Genomic DNA, 16,567 nt, shown 5'->3' with positions numbered 1-16,567 from the left:
CACAGTCTGCTCCTTCATCCCAGCTGCTCCTAGGGACAGACACCGAGATGTGAGTCTCTCCCTAGGATCAGCTGGATGGGAGATGGGAGTCAGATGGCCTTGGAGCCCAGCCCTGTTGCCGCCCCAAGTAGCTGTGTGGCCTTGTGCAGGTTAGCTCCTGAACTCTGTGGCTCTTCCTGTCCTCCTGGGTGTGGAGGCCAACCCTTCTGTCATTTCCACAGCTGCATCTGGGAGCAAACCAGATTAAGTCAGGGTGGGAAATTCCAGCCTCTTCCAGGCTCTTCAAGAGGCCCATCTGATCTGGACACTGAGGAGGGTCAGGCTCATCTCACAGGCCCAGCCAGCCATGGTCACTAACGTCCGGGCCACCTATGCGGAGGCATCATCAAGTCCCGTTGCAGCTGAGGTAAATGAGGCACAGAGTGGGGCCCGCTGCCTGGCCCGAGGCCACACAGCAGGTCTTGGACGGGTCTGTCTCCTAAAGACCCAACTCTCGGAACAGTGTTTGTCGGGTCACCTCCCTCCCCAAGTCCAGAGACCTCTGAGACGGACCCAGTCCGGGTCTTCCACTCGGCCCCCTTGCTTGGTGCTGGAGAGGCCAGGGCCTGCCGAAGCCCCGCAGCAGTCGTCACTTGGATGGAGGGGCCGGCCGGGTAGGTGTGCAGGCCAGACCCGAGCCGGCCTCGCGCTCTCCAGGTGGGGCGGGACCGTCCACCGGGGGCGGGGCTCCCCGCAAGGCTCCTCCCCGCCCCCGCCCACCCCGCAGAGCCGCTGCCGGGGAGCCCAGTTGCCGAGGAACTTTTCGCGGGCGCCGAGCCCCACTGAGGCCAGGGCGTGACGCGAACTCGCGGAGCAGCGGCGGGCCGAGCGGGCCGCCGGGAGGAGGCGACTGCGCCATGGACGAGCCACACTTCAGCGAAGCGGCCTTGGAGCAGGCGCTGGCTGAGCCGAGCGAGCTGGACGCGGCGCTGCTAACCGACATCGAAGGTGCGTCAGGGCCACTGGGCTCCGCGCGAGTGGGGCGCGCAGGAGGCGCCGGCCTTTGTCTTCCGGGGCGGCGGGGGGCGCGGAGCGGGGCGGGGCGCGGCGCTGGCGCTGGCTCCGTGCGGGGCGCGCGGGGCGCCCCGCGTCTCTGCGCCGAGCGCTGCGGGCCTCGCTGTCCTGTCCGCGCGGAGCCTCCCGCGCCCGCCCTGGCTGTTCACGCCGCTCCGGGTCCTTGGAGGCTCGGCGCTGGGCACGTGCGCCTCTGGGCGTCCCGGTCCGCCCCCCGCGGCCAGTGAGTCCTCAGCCCCTAGGCGGCTGCGGCGAGAGCCTGGGACCCGGGCATCGCCGAGGCCCCGCCCCCGCTCCGGCCTTGACGTCAGCGGGAGGTTATTCTCGGTCATTCCCTCCGGCCCGAGAGTTCAGCTCGGCGCAGGAGCTCTTGCGCAGGCGCGCGGGCGCCTCCAGCCCCTGCCCCCCAGGGTCCGGTTCTCCTAGCCGGCGCCGGGCATCGGTTCGGCACACATTTACTGAGCATCTACTAGGCCCCGTCCTAGGCACCAGGGGTTCACAGACAGACCTGGGCTCCCCTTTTCTTGGAAGCACAAAAATCGCCAAGGAAACCCACAAACGGATATTTAGTTACACCTTGTGGTCGAGCCGGGGCAGGGCGACAGCTTCCGGCAGAGCGGTGGGGTGAGACCTGAAAGTCAGCCCCAGGACCCGCTGGGAAGGATGTCTTCGCCGCAGAGGGCACGGCGAGGAGTTGGAGATTCACAGGTGAGGCTGGGCAGGTTGGCAGACCGAGGACCCTTGTCGGCAGGGAAAGGAGGGAGCAGCTGCGCCGGCTCGCTTACACCTGTGGAAGCACCGCTCTGATTGTTCTACAGAGAAGGGGTTGGAGGAGACGCTGAAGCAGGGGCCAGTTAGGAGGCTGTTGCCCACTGTGCAGACAGCAAATCCCAGCCGCCCTGAGTTGCCTCCGAGGTTGCTGTGTTGCACTTGGCTGATGGGGAAACAGGCCAAGAGCACAGGACCCAAACCTCCCACAACCTGGATAGACACGTCCATGGTGCCTGTGGCCACTCGGGTTAGCAAAATGGACACCCACTCCTGCCTTACTGCAGCCTTGCAGATGAACCCAGCTGGCAGGGCCCAAGAGTCGCCAGGTCCCCTGAGAGGAACGAGGGTTGAGAGGAGGGCCAGGCAGCCCTCGAGTCCAGGATGGGGAGCTGGACTGGATCCCAGAGGCAGTGGGGAGTCTTGGGGGAGGGGTTGGGGCAGGGCAATGCCATGCTTGGGTTCTGTGTGGGAAGTTCCCTCTAGCTGTTGGAGTGGATGATCACAGAACTAGTAGAGAAGACTCATTCAGCACTTACTGTATGCCAGGCACTGTGCTGACCACTGAGTCCTCCCAACAGCCCCAATGAGGGCCTTGAGGCACAGAGAGGTTAAGTGACTTGTCCCAGGTCACACAGCCAGAGCATGGCAGAGCCAGAATTCAAACCCAAGCTGTGGGCTCCAGAGCCCAAGCTCTTAACCGCTGGGCTCCTAAAAGTGTGTGCATGTGTGTGTGGGGGTGGGCAATAGAGCAGGGGACCCAGGAGGCTACTCCACATGGAGGTATGCTGGGGGTCGGGGAGGGGTCATAGGTCACACAGCCACCTCCCCATCCCAGGCGAGAGCCTTTGACTCATGAGACTGAGGACCGGCCTTGCGCCCCGCCCAGCCGGGCATCTGCCTCGACCAGACTCTGTCGTGTGACCAGCTCTTGGCGTGGCGCTCTCACCAGGAGTCTCAGGTTCTGTGCCGAAGGCACTGCCCCCGCCACAGTGCGCCGTGGCTCCTGGTGAGTCAGTCTGCTCCCGGCCTCCTCTTGTGGTTCTTGCTTTGGGGTCCTTTGTGGCCGTGGGCAGAGGGCACGTGAGAGCTGTCCCGCGCGAGCGTTTGGATCGTTGTGGGTTCCGGGGCAGTCCTCACCTCCCTGCTGGTTAATTCACCAGGCCTGGAACGTGTGCTTAGTGCAGAAGAGGCAGTGGAGATGACTGCTTGTCGGGGCCCGCGCATCTCCCACGGGTGCGCCTGGGGCTCCCGCGCACAGCCTGTAGTCATCTCTGGCTGGGCTCCCCAAGTTCACTCTGTCTTTGCACCCCAGGTGTCTGCCTTACGGCATCTTGCCCACCACTCTGCCCAGTACCTGAATCAACTGCACGGGCCAGGCCTCCTGGGGTCCAGGCCAGCCTGGTGGAGAGGACACACGGGGGCCACCCTGCCCCCAGGCCTCTCCCCACGGTCTCTCATGCCCAGTTGTCTGCCTGGCCCCACCAAGCACGGGCCCTCCTTAGGAAACAAGCTCACGGTGGCTTACAGCCCAGCTCCTGGCCCCGGCGCGCACCTCCTCAGCTCCCTAACAACCATGGCTCCCCAGTGCCCCGAGCTAAGTCCCCTTGTCCCAGCATGGCGTTCGAGACCTGTACGGTGGGCCAAGCCTGCCCTCCGTGATGATTCCCGTCCCTCCAGGTCCCACCCCTCAGGCCCCCACGCCGCTGCCATGTTCTGCCCCCGTGCGGTGCCCCCGCCTCGTCCCCACGGCAGAGCCTGGGAGAGGCCTCTTCCACCACACACGACCCGCTCTCCATCCCTCTTCCTGCCTTTGGTACCCGGCCTGGTGACCGGAAGCAGAAGGCACCCCCCAGCGTGGGCATCTGCTGCCCTCTCGGCTGCAGCGGCTCCCCTGGAAAGCAGGGGGTGAGGCTGTAGATGGGGGTGGTTCCAGCCCTCGTGCCTCTGAGGGGCACGGAGAGGAGCATGCCGGGAGCTCCCTCTTTCCCGATGGTCACTGGACACAAACATCCTGAGTGACCTGGTCAGCCCCAGGCAGGGGCCTGGGATCCGGACTTTGCCCAGCTGATAAGCACAGGCCAGGTGAGAATGACTGCGCCGGCCAGAGGAAGCGTCTCTGTCCTTGTGTCTTGCCAGCCGCAGGCCCTGTGGATGTGCCCTTTGACCCCGGGACCTGAGTGGGGCTGCCCATCTGCACGTGTTGGGAGAGGGGAGGGCCTCAGAAATGCCATGGTCACCTCTTCACCCAGTGTGTAGACAAGGAGCAGACGCCTCCACTGCCCCCCAGCTGCCCAGCCTGTACGGCAGCCGAGGGGCTTAGCAGCAGCAGGAAGGCCAGGCCCCACGGTGCTTGCTTCCCAGGCCAAGCACCTGTTGGAGACCATTCTAGCTGGCGGAGGAGCGCCAGAGCACAGCAGGTGTTTCCGAGTCTCCAGCCATGGTTGATGCTTTGCTGGGCAGAGCACCGCCAGGCAGCCTTGGGGATGCAAACGGAAGCACTTGGGAGATCCCAGTCACACAGTTGTGGGGACTAAGGAAAGCGACCCAAAGTAGGTAAAACGACAAAGCCCAGTGCCGGGGCTGCTCCGAGGGGATGGGAAGCACTGCAGGGGAGAGTGCAGACGGGTTACCCTTCCAGAAGGCAGCCTGGCAGCCCTGAAGCAGCGCGCTGCCTTGGAAACAACACACCCACTGCAGGTTTAAAACAGCTGCAGTGAGGCAACCGCGAAGGGGGAAATATAATTAATGTAAAGGAGTGGATAGCACTATTTAGACTGGGACGTTGCTCAGCAGGATGGGCCCGCCCCCTGCATTGCTGCTGCGTCAGCCCCATGGGTTGTTTCCCAGCTGCTGGAAGGAGTCTCTACCCCAGGACAGGATGTTGGAATTGGTGCTGGCCAATCTGTCCAGTGGCCGTGCTCAGGGTCACTTGGTCCATGTAACTGGGAGCGGCATGTGGAGCGGCACTGATGAGAGAAGAGTGCGAGGTGGTGACCTCAGAGCAGGTTTTGAGAGGAGGAGGAGTTTGCAGGTGGACACAGGATAGTGGGAAGGGCCTTCGGGGCAGAGGGAACGGGCTGGGCCAGCGCACAGCCTTCTGAAAGCAGACAAGGAGAGTGAGGCTCACCGGACTCAGACAGCCAGGGACCAGCAGGGGTGGGGCTGGCAGTGCACACGCCCCTCGATCTGGTCTCCTCTGGCTCAGCCCCGTGCTGAGTGATTGCGTGTCCCAGCTGGCTCAGGCCTTGACCCCGCCCTAGGGGCTCCTCTAAGGGCAGTTAGGAAGGCCTCACAGCGGAGGTGGTGCTGGGGCTCCTCCTTGCACCTTCGCGCTGCCTCGCCTCCGTGTCGCACGCGGCACACACGTCCTGACCTGGGGTGAGTGGTGGCAGCGAGGTGGGACAGAGCCAGGCTGGCCCTGGGGCTCACACCTGCCCCTGGCAGGCTGGGCTGAGGGCTGTGGGCTTGGGGGTTGGCAGGCCTGGGTTTGCGTCCCAGATTGTCCACTTGGCAGCCAGGGGACCTGGGGCCTGTGGCTTCCCTCTGAGCCTTAGTGACCTCGTCCGTCTAGAGGGCTCACGCCCAGCTTCCCCTGGGGCTCCAGCCCCGGGCCCGTCCCACTCCAGGAAGAGCCGGCACCCACTTGCACCTCCGGGCAGCCCTGCGCACACAAAGGGCAGCCTGTGCCCCTGCTGCACACTCACCGGCTGTGGACATGTGAGCCTGCCAACCGGGCTCCTCAGAGAGCAGCAGGGTGGGTGGCAGGCAGGGTGCAGCCTCCCTCCCCACCACTGCCCTGTGCCCTCCATCGAGCGGGCAGAGCTGGGACGGGGCTGCTGCTTTGCACCGTTTGCCATTCTTCACAGCTGTGCAGACTTTGTGACCTGCTTGCAAATCCCTTTCCTGCCCGTTCCCTGAGAAACGGTCTCCTTGGCTCAGGTGAGAGACGAACGTGGGTTGGAACTCCAGCTCTTGACTGTCTCCCTGACCCCCACCGCCTTGACTCCCTCTGCTCCAGCCACACCGGCCTCCTCGCTGTCTTGATGTCACCTCCTCAGAGAGGCCTGCCCTGACCGCCTCCGTGTGTTCGTGGTGTTCATCACCACCCATACCCCTGTTCCTCCCTGGATTTGCAGACCGTTGGTTACAGATGGAACAGAAGCTCCACGAGGGACGTCTTCGTGCTGTGTTCCAGCACCCTAGTGCCTGGTACACTTAGTAGACACTTAGGAAAGGGCAGTAGGTATTGCCACAGAAGCAGATCTGGACTTCGTGGGCCAGGCTGTGTAGGGGAGGTGGTGAGCTCCCTGTCCCAGGAAGCGTGCAAGCAGGGTTTCTTCAGGGTGCAAGGCCTCGTGCAGTTTGGATGGGCCGGAGGCTCCCGTGACGGTCAGAGCTGGGCTCCTGTAGGTTCGTGGTGCAGGGCCCCTCCAGGATTTGCATCATGGCCTCACCGAATAAACACGCAGGAGAATAAAAGGCTGCCCCACATCTGCCTCCAGAGGGAGGTTTGAAGGCAAGCCAGGGAGGGGGGAGGAGGTTTCAGGTTTCCTGTTGGGTCCTGATAGGATCAGGGCAGGCTAGGAGGAAGGAGAGCAAAAGGAGCCAGGCTTGGGGGCGGGCAGGTGGGCCCACTGAGGCCGAGGCCGAGGCCGAGGCCGAGCCCGAGCCTCCGGTCTCCCGATGTGCAGTGTGCAGACAGTGCATGCAGAAGCCACGTGGGCCTTGAGTCTTCCCTCATGCGGGAAGCCGAGTGCTCAGCTCACCCAAGGAGGGGCCAGCCTTTCAGACCCGCTGCGGGGGCGCTTCCTTAAACTTCCTTAAATTGTGCATGCTGGGGACCTCTCTTGCCTCCTGGAATCCCCTACTCAGAGGCCAGGAGTGAAGGCTCAGAGAAGGGGAGTGAGAAGGGAGAAGGGCAGAAGGATGGGTCAGGAGCTGGGAGGACTGGACCCCTCGGGGCGGTCGGCCCTGGCCCCGGCCCTTCGGAGTCGCAGGCGAGTGTCTGCGTGTGGGCCTTGGAATTCAGGCCTCAGTGTCTTCCAGTCTCAAGGTACTGAGGTGAGGGAGGAGCCTTCCCAACAGCAGTGTCTTGTTTGTTTTTTGGGGGTGAGGGGGGGTGTGAGAGCCACCGGCTGAGGAGAGACGGAGCTGAGGATGCTAGAGAATTCTGTTGCCCTTGGCACCCCCTGCAAGGCCATGGAAGGACCCGGACAAAGGAGGATGGGGGGGCGTTACCTCGGCTAGCCTCCTGGAGAGGGAGGGCCATCTGGGCCGGGGGTTCTCCAGTACCCCAACACCCTCGGAGGCTGCAGGAGACCAGGAGAGGGTACCGGGGTGGGCCCGGTACCGGTTGGGAGGCTGGCCTGAGCCCGGGGTCTGCTTGGCCACAAAAGCCGGAGCTGGCAACCTGGGCTGCTGGCCAGGCTATGTTCATGTGTGTGTGTGGAACTCTGACCTTACACAGAAGGGGAGATAGGCCCAGGTACCCCTCCAAAGACCCCCAGAGCCTGTCACCCTACGACTTCCTCACCTTCTGTCCCAGGGATTGGGCTGCCTCTTGGACTCCCCGGCCCTACAGTGAATAAGTGAGTGAATCAGGCTTCACCCAGAGACTGCTAGTCGGGTGGGGGAGGGGGTGAGACCTTCACCGACCCCCATCCCAGACCCAGGCCCCTCTGCAAAGGGATGTCTGTGTGGGGCGTCAGCTCTGGTTGTTACTGGTTGGGCACTTTGGGGTAGGGGTTTCCCTTCCTCAGTTTCCCAACAGTGACCTGTTGTCAGGGGTCCATGCGGTTGGGTGCGGCAGAGGCTTGGATGCGGAGTTGGGGCACCCCTGGCCGGCCCCACGCCCGCTCCGCCGCGCTCTCGGAGGTGGTGGGAGCAGGGGACGTGATTGCCAGTAACCCCTGCGGACGTCGGCGCCGAGCGGGTTGAGGGACGGCGTCCGCGAGTAACCCCGGCCCCATCCGGCCCTGCGGGGCTCAAACCGAGCCGCGCGCCGCGGGGGTGGGGCGGGGCCCCAGGAGGCGGTGGCGCGGCCGCTGATTGGCCGCGCGCGCTCACCCCATGCCCGGGCTGCGGCCCCCGGGAGGGCGTGGCCATTCGGCGGGGCGTGGCCATTCGGCGGGGGCGGAGCCAGCGGGGGCGGGACCGGCGGCGCGCTCGGCAGCTTTAAAGCGCGGCCGGCCACGCAGGTGAAGTCAGCGCGCGGACACCGGCAGGCCAGCCGCCTGGACCCCCCGAAGGGCGGCGGGCGCAGGCCGCGGAGCCATGGACTGCACGTTCGAAGGTATTTTTTGGAGGACCCCCACCTCTTTATTACAGTTTCCATCTGCATCGCGGGGTCCTCATCCCCGGTGCCCTGAGGGGAGGTATACGCGCTCCCGGCTCTCAGGGGAGCTGGCGGACCCCCCCCACCTCAGTAGTCACCCCCACCCCCACGTCTGGCGTGAGAGGGTGGCCTTCCCACGTCCTCTGCTCCGCAGGGAGGAGGGCCGGTTGTCCTTCTGTCTCCTGGGGCTCCTAGTTTGGAGAGCTTCTTGAACTTGCTAGACAGTGGCCCCCTGGGTTCAGCCAGTTTTTCTTTCTGGCTCTCAGTTTCCCCATCTGTCAAAGGGGCTCATGAAACCTGGAGAGCGAGCAGGTCCTGAAGGTGAAAGGTCTCTATGCCCCATGACCTGCGCAAACCTGGAGGGCCCGCCCCGTGTTTCTGTTTGAGGACCAGGAGGCTGAGCCTGGCACCCCCGTCTCGCTCTCCTGGAGGCCGTAGGGAGGGTCCCCTGCAGTCACTTTCCTGCCTGGCACCTGTCAGTAGGAGGGACTCAGGCGACGTTGACTCTCCCCTCCGTGCGGCCATCCTGCCACAAAGGGTCTCGTCTGTCTTGTGCAGATGAGGAAACCGAGGCCCAGTGAGAGGAAGCCCTAGCAGGCTGGGGACCTGGGGTACACCTCGGGCTCCCAGGGTTTGCACATGGATCCTGCAGAGCACTCTGACCCAGTGGGTGGCTCCCCCAGTGGGTTAGAGGGCCCTAGGCTGACCCAGCCAGGCTGCTGATCGCCAGCTGGGGAAGAGGGCCTGTGGCCAGGCTGGGGCCGCGGCAGGCAGTGTGTCCAGTCTGTATGAGGAGGAAAGAGGACAGACGGCGTTTGCTTTTGTCGAGGGGAGACTGAAGCCTGAATGGCCGGTCCCGAGGCTGCTTGGCTGCAGACGGGGTCTGGGCTTGTGCCCAGAACACACAGGGACACTCTGGTTGGCACACACTTGGCCAGCGGCTGGCTCTGCCCGAAGCCTCGGTCTGTCCCACAGAGGAGTGGGCTGGCGAAGGCAGCTCTGAAGTCGGGAGTGGTGGGCCCAGGCCTCAGTTCTGCCTTCGCCTGGTCCTGGGGCAGGTCGGTGGGCCTCAGGGGGGCGCTGGGCTCGTCCGGTGTTGCAAGGCCATTTGACGCACCTGGCAGAGCTCCAGATGTCACAGGTGTCTGTGAGTGGGGGCTCCTGGGGGTGGCTTTCTGTTTCCGTGGCGCTGGTCCCACAGGTACACTGTGGGGTGGGGGTGGGGGAGCGTGCAAATCCGTGACACCTGCCCCCTGTTGCTCACACAGCTTCTCCTCCTTACCGCAGACATGCTTCAGCTCATCAACAACCAAGACAGCGACTTCCCGGGCCTGTTCGACCCGCCCTACGCTGGGGGCGGAGCAGGGGGCACAGAGCCCGCCAGTCCATATGCCAGCTCCCCAGGCAGCCTGTCCCCACCTCCTTCCACGATGAGCTCCCCACTCGAAGGCTTCCTGGGGGGGACCAAGGCGACAACCCCACCCTTGTCCCCTCCCCAGCCTGCACCCACCCCCCTGAAGATGTACCCTTCCGTGCCTGCCTTCTCCGCGGGGCCTGCTATCAAGGAGGAACCAGCACCCCAGACCACCCTCCAGCCGCTGCCGGGGGCCCTCCTGCCCCAGCGTGTTCCGGCCCCAGCCCCACCGCAGTTCAGCTCTGCCCCTGTGTTGGGCTATCCCAGCCCTCCTGGAGGCTTCTCCACAGGTAAGGGGGGCGTGTGGAGGGAGGAGCACCAGGAGGAGGGTCTGTTGTGGTCTCAGTAGAGGAATTTGCAGGCTCTAGAAGTCGGTCCCTGCTGTGCTGCTGGAGGTGCTCCCGTCACCAGCAGCTCTCAGGAAGCACCGCTTCCCAGCCTCCCAGCGTCCGCAGCAGATAGGTGCTGGGCTGGGAAGCGAGCAGGCTTGCATCAGAGCCCCAGGCAGGGACTGTCCCGATAGTAACCTGAGGCCATGAGGGTAACGACTCATTCAAGGTCACAGGGTGATAAGTACCTGCGGGCGGGTTGGAAGTGGGTTAGGGCAGCCTGTGTCCGCAGCTCCTGCCTTTATCTCTGCAGGGAACCCCCCGGGGAGCACCGCGCAGTCGCTGCCTGGCCTGCCACTGGCTGCCCTTCCAGGGGTTCCGCCCGTCTCCTTGCACAACCAGGTCCAGAGTGCGGCTCCCCAGCAGCTGTTGACGGCCACAGCCACCCCGACGGTGGCCCCTGGAACAACCACTGTGACCTCACAGGTCCAGCAGGTCCCGGTGAGAGGGTCTGGCCCGGCCTCAGGGAGGTGGTGGCCCCGACCCACAGCCCACAGCTGAGCCCCCTCCCGTCCTTAGGTCCTGCTGCAGCCCCACTTCATCAAGGCAGACTCGCTGCTCCTGACGACTGTGAAAACAGACGTGGGAGCCCCCATGAAGGCGGCAGGCATCAGCTCCCTGGCCCCTGGCATGGCTGTGCAGGCAGCGCCCTTGCAGGTGGGCGGCTTGGGCAGGGCAGGGGGGCGGGGGTGTTGTATGCATGCATGTCCACCTGCTAACCGTGCCTGGCCCCACAGACCCTGGTGAGTGGCGGAACCATCCTGGCGACTGTGCCGCTGGTAGTGGATGCTGACAAGCTGCCCATCAACCGGCTGGCAGCTGGCGGCAAGGCCCCGGGCTCGGCCCAGAGCCGAGGTGAGAAGCGTACGGCCCACAATGCCATTGAGAAACGCTACCGCTCTTCCATCAATGACAAGATCGTCGAGCTCAAGGACCTGGTGGTGGGCACAGAGGCCAAGGTGCGGGCAGAGGCCCCGATGGGGTGGCCCTGGGGAAGGAGGCACCTGAGGGGAAGAGGAGGCACCTGGGGGGAAGAGGAGGATGGGGCTGAGCCTGGACAGACAGGCCTGGGGCTCCAGACTCCTCGGGCCTGGCAGCTGTTTAGCTGAGCTTCATGGAGGCCCCGTGCGGTGGGGGCTCTTTTAGGTGTTGGGGATTCAGCAGTGAACAGACAGACTGCTGTTCTGTTGAGCAGCTGACGTTCTGGCGGGGTGTCGGGGTGCCGGCAGACAGCACAGATCCGTGTTGGGGTTTGCTGGCGGGGTGTCGGGGCGCCAGCAGACAGGACAGATCCGTGTTGGGGTTTGCTGGCGGGGTGTCGGGGCACCAGCAGACAGGACAGATCTGTGCTGGGGTTTGCCAGGTGGCATGAAAGAAAACGGGGCGGGAAGAGGGACGGTGGGAGTCGCAGATCTGAATCGGGTGGTCGGGGAGGCCTCGCAAAGGTGATGCCGTATGTGAACAGAGGCCTGGAGGAGGCGAGGGGGCAAGGCATGGAGGTGGAACGATGGTGACAGCGGTTAGCCGATGGTGACAGCGGTTAGCCGTAAGCTGTTGTGTGCATTTTACTTGGGAGGAAGGTTCTACTAGGGAGGAACATTCCTCGTAGAAAGAACAGCAGGTGCAAAGGCCCTGAGACAACTGTGTAGCAGAGCAGTCCCACCCCTTGCGCTTAGCTGCCCACTTGTCTGGCCTGACCGGCCACCTGTGCTGTGTCTCCTCCCTACCGCCTGCAGCTGAATAAATCTGCTGTCTTGCGCAAGGCCATCGACTACATCCGCTTCCTTCAGCAGGGCAACCAGAGACTCAAGCAGGAGAACCTGAATCTGCGCACCGCTGCCCACAAAAGCAGTGAGTCCTTTCCTCCCCTCCACGCCTGCTCACCCTGCCAGGGCCCTTCACCCTCTCGTCGGCCTTCCCGTGGCCCTCAGCTCCGATTTGGGGCGAGGTAGGGTGTGTAGCCCTCACCCCAGCCCAGCTCCTCTCTGGCCCACAGAATCTCTGAAGGACCTGGTGTCAGCCTGCAGCAGTGGAGGCCACACAGACGTGCCCATGGAGGGCGAGAAGCCAGAGGTGGTGGACACCCTGAGCCCGCCACCCTCGGACGCCGGCTCGCCCTTCCAGAGCAGCCCACTGTCCCTTGGCAGCAGGGGCAGTAGCAGTGGTGGCAGCGGCAGTGACTCGGAGCCTGACAGCCCAGTCTTTGAGGACAGCCAGGTTGGGTCGCACGTCGTTGCCCCCTCCCTGTCATCCAGCGACATCCTCTGAGTTCCGGGACTGGGGCGTGTCCTACCTCCCGTTTTAGAGACGGGGAGCTGGGCGGGGGTCCCGCAGTAAGGCTGGGGGCAGAGCTGATCCCTCCTCCTCTGAGCTGAGCTCTCTGGGCTGTGCTCACCCCATTCTCACTGCCCCGCCCACCCCGCCAGGTGAAGCCAGAGCAGCTGCCGCCCCCCCACAGCCGGGGCATGCTGGACCGCTCCCGCCTGGCCCTGTGTGTGCTTGTCTTCCTCTGTGTCTCCTGCAACCCCTTGGCCTCCCTGCTGGGCAGCCGGGGTCCCGCTGGCCCCTCCGATGCCACCAGTGTCTACCATGGTCCTGGGCGCAGCATGCTGGGTGCTGAGGGTAGAGGTAGGACAGGCCAGCCTGGGCAGTGCGAGGGGGGACTCTTGGGGACGTAGAGCCCGGGCCTGTGGGCTTGGGGCTCTGGACTTCCTGGGTGGCATGTCCCCAGCCTGTGTCTGCCCCCAGACGGCCTTGGCTGGGCCCCGTGGCTGCTGCCCCCACTGGTCTGGCTGATGAACGGGCTGCTGGTGCTGTCCTCCTTGGCGCTGCTCTTTGTCTACGGAGAGCCGATCACGCGGCCCCACTCGGGCCCCGCCGTGCACTTCTGGAGGCATCGCAAGCAGGCCGACCTGGACCTGGCCCGGGTAAGCGGCCGGACCCCGGGGGTGTGGAGGGCGGGCAGGGCTGGGACCCTCAGCAGCACCTGGGAAGGTGCCGGGCACACCGTGAATCTCCCCTGTTCTCTCCACTCCTGTCTCCCCCTCAGACCCCCACGGAGCCCCGGGGGCCCAGCCGGCACTGCTGGGGTTGGTGGGGTCGTGGCGGGGAGCCCAAGATGGAGGGCTCTCCGGGGCTAGAGGGGTGGCACGTGCCGGGGATGCTCGGACCCCGCCTTTCTCACCTGGAAAACCTTCCTCCGCAGGGGGACTTCGCCCAGGCTGCCCAGCAGCTGTGGCTGGCCCTGCGGGCCCTGGGCCGACCCCTGCCCACCTCCCACCTGGACCTGGCCTGCAGCCTGCTCTGGGGCCTCATCCGCCACCTGCTGCAGCATCTCTGGGTGGGCCGCTGGCTGGCAGGCCGGGCGGGGGGCCTGCGGAGGGATGGTGCCCTGCAGGTGGACGCCCGCACCAGTGCCCGCGACGCGGCCCTCGCCTACCACAAGCTGCACCAGCTGCACACCATGGGTATGGCGGGCAAGGGCTGGGCCTGAGGGCGTCCCGCCACCTCTGCGCCATGCCCAGCCTCATGCCCTCCCATTTTCCAGGGAAGTACTCGGGCGGGCACCTGGCTGCCGCCAACCTGGCACTGAGTGCCCTGAACCTGGCCGAGTGCACGGGGGAGGCCATGTCCGTGGCCACGCTGGCTGAGATCTATGTGGCCACCGCGCTCAGGGTCAAGACCAGTCTCCCCCGGGCCTTGCATTTCCTGACAGTGAGTAGGTGGTGGGCTTGGTGGGGGACGGGGCTCAGGTCTCCCTGGGCTGAGGGCTGCCCGGGAGAGGCGGCTGGTTATGGGGTGGGCTCCAGGCCCTCTGGGGTCTCAGCCCAGGGTCTGGGGTGACAGCCCGCCCCTCTCGCCCACAGCGCTTCTTCCTGAGCAGCGCCCGCCAGGCCTCCCTGGCACAGAGCGGCTCAGTGCCTCTTGCCATGCAGTGGCTCTGCCACCCTGCGGGCCACCGTTTCTTCGTGGATGGTGACTGGGCCGTGTGCAGCGCTCCGCGGCACAGCCTGTACAGCGTGGCCGGGGACCCAGGTGCCTTCTCACCCTGCGCCTGTCCCCTGTCCCCTGCCTCTCTGCTGTCCCTGCCCACCCTGGTCTGTTGCCCCACCATCCATTGTCGCCACGGGGGCTGCAGGAACAGGGAGGCCAGGCTGGCTCTGTCTCAGTTGGGGCTCTTCAGAGGCAAACAGGAAGAGGGATTTGGGGGCAGGTGGTTGATTTAGGAGGTGCTCCCAGGCAACACCGCTGTGCTGTGAGGAGGTCAGGAAGGGCGTGTGCCCAAGCTAGGTTATCCTGTCCACGGGGTGGGGGAGGCAGAATATTTATCGCCCAGCTTTCATCCGTCTCAGAGCCAGGCCCCCCCGTGCCCAGGGAAGAGTCCTAGGTGCAGGGAAGCACCTGTGCGCGGGGAGGTGGGGCCCTTCACCCCCGCCCCACTCACCCACTCCTCCCCACAGTGGACCCCCTGGCCCACGTGGCTCAGCTGTTCCGTGAACATCTCTTGGAGCGAGCACTGCATTGCCTGGCCCAGCCCAGCCCCGGCCCCGGATCAGCCGATGGGGACAGGTGAGTGTCCCTCTGCGCCTCAGCGGGCCAGGTCCCCCACCCCCGGCCAGTGGAGCTTGGGAAAGGCTACGTCCAGGGACCCGTGTCGGTGGCCAGAGCCGGGTCACCGTGGCCTCAGTTTCCCCACCAGCCCGGCAGGGGCTGGCCGCGCTTTGAGGAGCCAGGAAGCCAGGCTGTGCCGTGGGGGCAGGTGAGGAGGGCCGTCCGCTTCAGGACCCCTGCCACCTGTCCCGACGGCCAGTCCTCTCCTGCCACAGGGAATTCTCCGATGCCCTCGGGTACCTGCAGCTGCTGAACAGCTGTTCTGACGTGGCCGGGGCTCCTGCCTGCAGCTTTTCCATCGGCTCCGGCATGGCTGCCACCGCCGGTGAGCCCCCAGGCCTCCCCGCCCCGTGACACCCTCGGGCTCAGCGCCACAGCAGCTTGGCCTTGGGTGTGGTGTGGCCGAGTTTCAGGGACCCCTCTGGCCCTGCTTCCTGCAGGCACAGACCCGGTGGCCAAGTGGTGGGCCTCGCTGACGGCTGTGGTGACCCACTGGCTCCGGCGGGATGAGGCAGCGGCCGAGCGGCTGTATCCGCTGGTGGAGCACCTGCCCCGCGCCCTGCAGGAGTCTGAGTGAGCGCAGGCTGCGTGCTCGTGCCCCCACCCCGACCCCCAGCTTTGTTCTGTGCGGTTGGGGTCCCGTCATTTCTTTCCCGGGAAGCCAGAACCAGGGCAGGGGAAGCTCGGCGAGGGCCTGAGGCCTGGTCTGACCGTCACACCTCTGCCTTGGCCCCAACAGGAGACCCCTGCCCAGGGCGGCTCTGCACACCTTCAAGGCTGCCCGGGCCCTGCTGGGCCGTGGGAAGGCAGAGTCTGGCCCGGCCAGCCTGGCCATGTGTGAGAAGGCCAGTGGGTACCTTCAGGACAGCCTGGCCATTACACCAGCCGGCAGCTCCATTGACAAGGTGAGGGCTGGGGCCAGGGGCCTGGCGGATCTTGGGGGCCTTGGCCTTTCCACTCCCCGGACAGTCCCCCTTGGGCTGCAGAAGACTGCAGGGTCAGCCCAACAGTACAGGACTGGGGGCTAAGGTTTGGGTCCAGGGGAGAGTGGCTGCCCCCCTCTGGCCTCAGTGCCCCCACCCCCGGAGGACGGCTGGGGTGAGCGGTGTGGCAGGGCCCGGAGAGCGGGCGGCCCCGCGGTGCATTGCTGTTGCATTGCACGTGTGAGGCGGGTGCAGTGCCTCGGCAGTGCAGCCCGGAGCCGGCCCCTGGCACCATGGGCCCCCACTCTTCCCTCCCAGAGCCAGAGCCCCCTGACCCCTGCCCTGCCCACCACCCCAGGTCATGCAGCTGCTCTTGTGTGACCTGCTCCTTGGGGCGCGCACCAGCCTGTGGCAGCGGCAGAAGCCGCCGGCACCCTCCCAGGCCTCACCGGGCCCGGGCAGTGGGGCCCAGGCCTCTGCCCTCGAGCTCCGTGGCTTCCAGAGGGACCTGAGTGGTCTGAGGCGTCTGGCACAGAGTTTCCGGCCTGCCATGCGGAGGGTGAGTGCCCATGGGGCTCTGGCTTGCAATGGGGATGTATGTGAGGTGTCGGGAGGGAGCGGGGGCCTGGCTGGAACCTCTCCTGGCCCCTCCTGCCCAGGTGTTCCTGCATGAAGCCACTGCCCGGCTGATGGCAGGGGCCAGCCCGGCGCGGACACACCAGCTCCTGGACCGCAGCCTGAGGAGGAGGGCCGGCCCCTGCGGCAAAGGAGGTGAGAAGGACAGCTGGCCCAGGTGGGAAGGGCCACACGCCAGGTGGAGGCTGCAGAGGGAGGCTGTGTGTGAGACACACAGAGGCCGAGGGACTTGGTGGTGGCTTCCTGATGGGAGGCCTAACCTGAGAGTCAGTGGGGACAACTGTCCTTTGTAGGACACGCGACTGGGTACGCGGTCTGTGCTCCAGGGGCAGGCGCGGAAGGGGCGAGGCTCCGTGCTCCTCCGAGACCGAGGGGGGCGGGTGGGGGCGGGTGCTGACTAGCCTGGGGCGGAGCCGGTTGTCCAGGGGGCGGGGCA

The 16,567-nt window shown here is 65.6% G+C and overlaps 1 protein-coding gene across 4 annotated transcripts in view; it reads left to right on the top strand.

Annotated features, from left to right (window-relative positions):
- Positions 1-800: 800 nt before the first annotated feature.
- The window catches only part of SREBF1 (sterol regulatory element binding transcription factor 1), an 18,269-nt gene continuing 2,502 nt past the window's right edge, over positions 801-16,567 (top strand). The window contains exons 1-18 of one of the 4 annotated variants that reach the window (XM_082679315.1): positions 801-987; positions 9,446-9,862; positions 10,215-10,402; positions 10,481-10,618; positions 10,699-10,920; positions 11,698-11,812; positions 11,958-12,178; positions 12,388-12,589; positions 12,710-12,888; positions 13,167-13,428; positions 13,509-13,675; positions 13,828-13,996; positions 14,422-14,530; positions 14,788-14,897; positions 15,013-15,145; positions 15,312-15,477; positions 15,854-16,054; positions 16,155-16,266. In XM_082679315.1, coding sequence (XP_082535441.1) covers positions 897-987; positions 9,446-9,862; positions 10,215-10,402; positions 10,481-10,618; positions 10,699-10,920; positions 11,698-11,812; positions 11,958-12,178; positions 12,388-12,589; positions 12,710-12,888; positions 13,167-13,428; positions 13,509-13,675; positions 13,828-13,996; positions 14,422-14,530; positions 14,788-14,897; positions 15,013-15,145; positions 15,312-15,477; positions 15,854-16,054; positions 16,155-16,266 — 3,202 coding nt within the window. In that variant the 5' untranslated portion in view covers positions 801-896. Of the gene's footprint in view, positions 988-1,464; positions 1,762-8,026; positions 8,117-9,445; positions 9,863-10,214; positions 10,403-10,480; positions 10,619-10,698; positions 10,921-11,697; positions 11,813-11,957; positions 12,179-12,387; positions 12,590-12,709; positions 12,889-13,166; positions 13,429-13,508; positions 13,676-13,827; positions 13,997-14,421; positions 14,531-14,787; positions 14,898-15,012; positions 15,146-15,311; positions 15,478-15,853; positions 16,055-16,154; positions 16,267-16,567 lie in introns of those variants that run through there. The other 3 variants (XM_082679314.1, XM_082679313.1, XM_082679316.1) reach the window with 3 other exon arrangements.

The sequence above is a fragment of the Grampus griseus genome (assembly GCF_964374135.1).
Source record: "Grampus griseus genome assembly, chromosome: 20".
In the NCBI taxonomy this organism is placed as follows: domain Eukaryota; kingdom Metazoa; phylum Chordata; class Mammalia; order Artiodactyla; family Delphinidae; genus Grampus; species Grampus griseus.
Note: the sequence above shows the minus strand (reverse complement) of the source record. Positions and strands in the feature narration are given on the sequence as shown.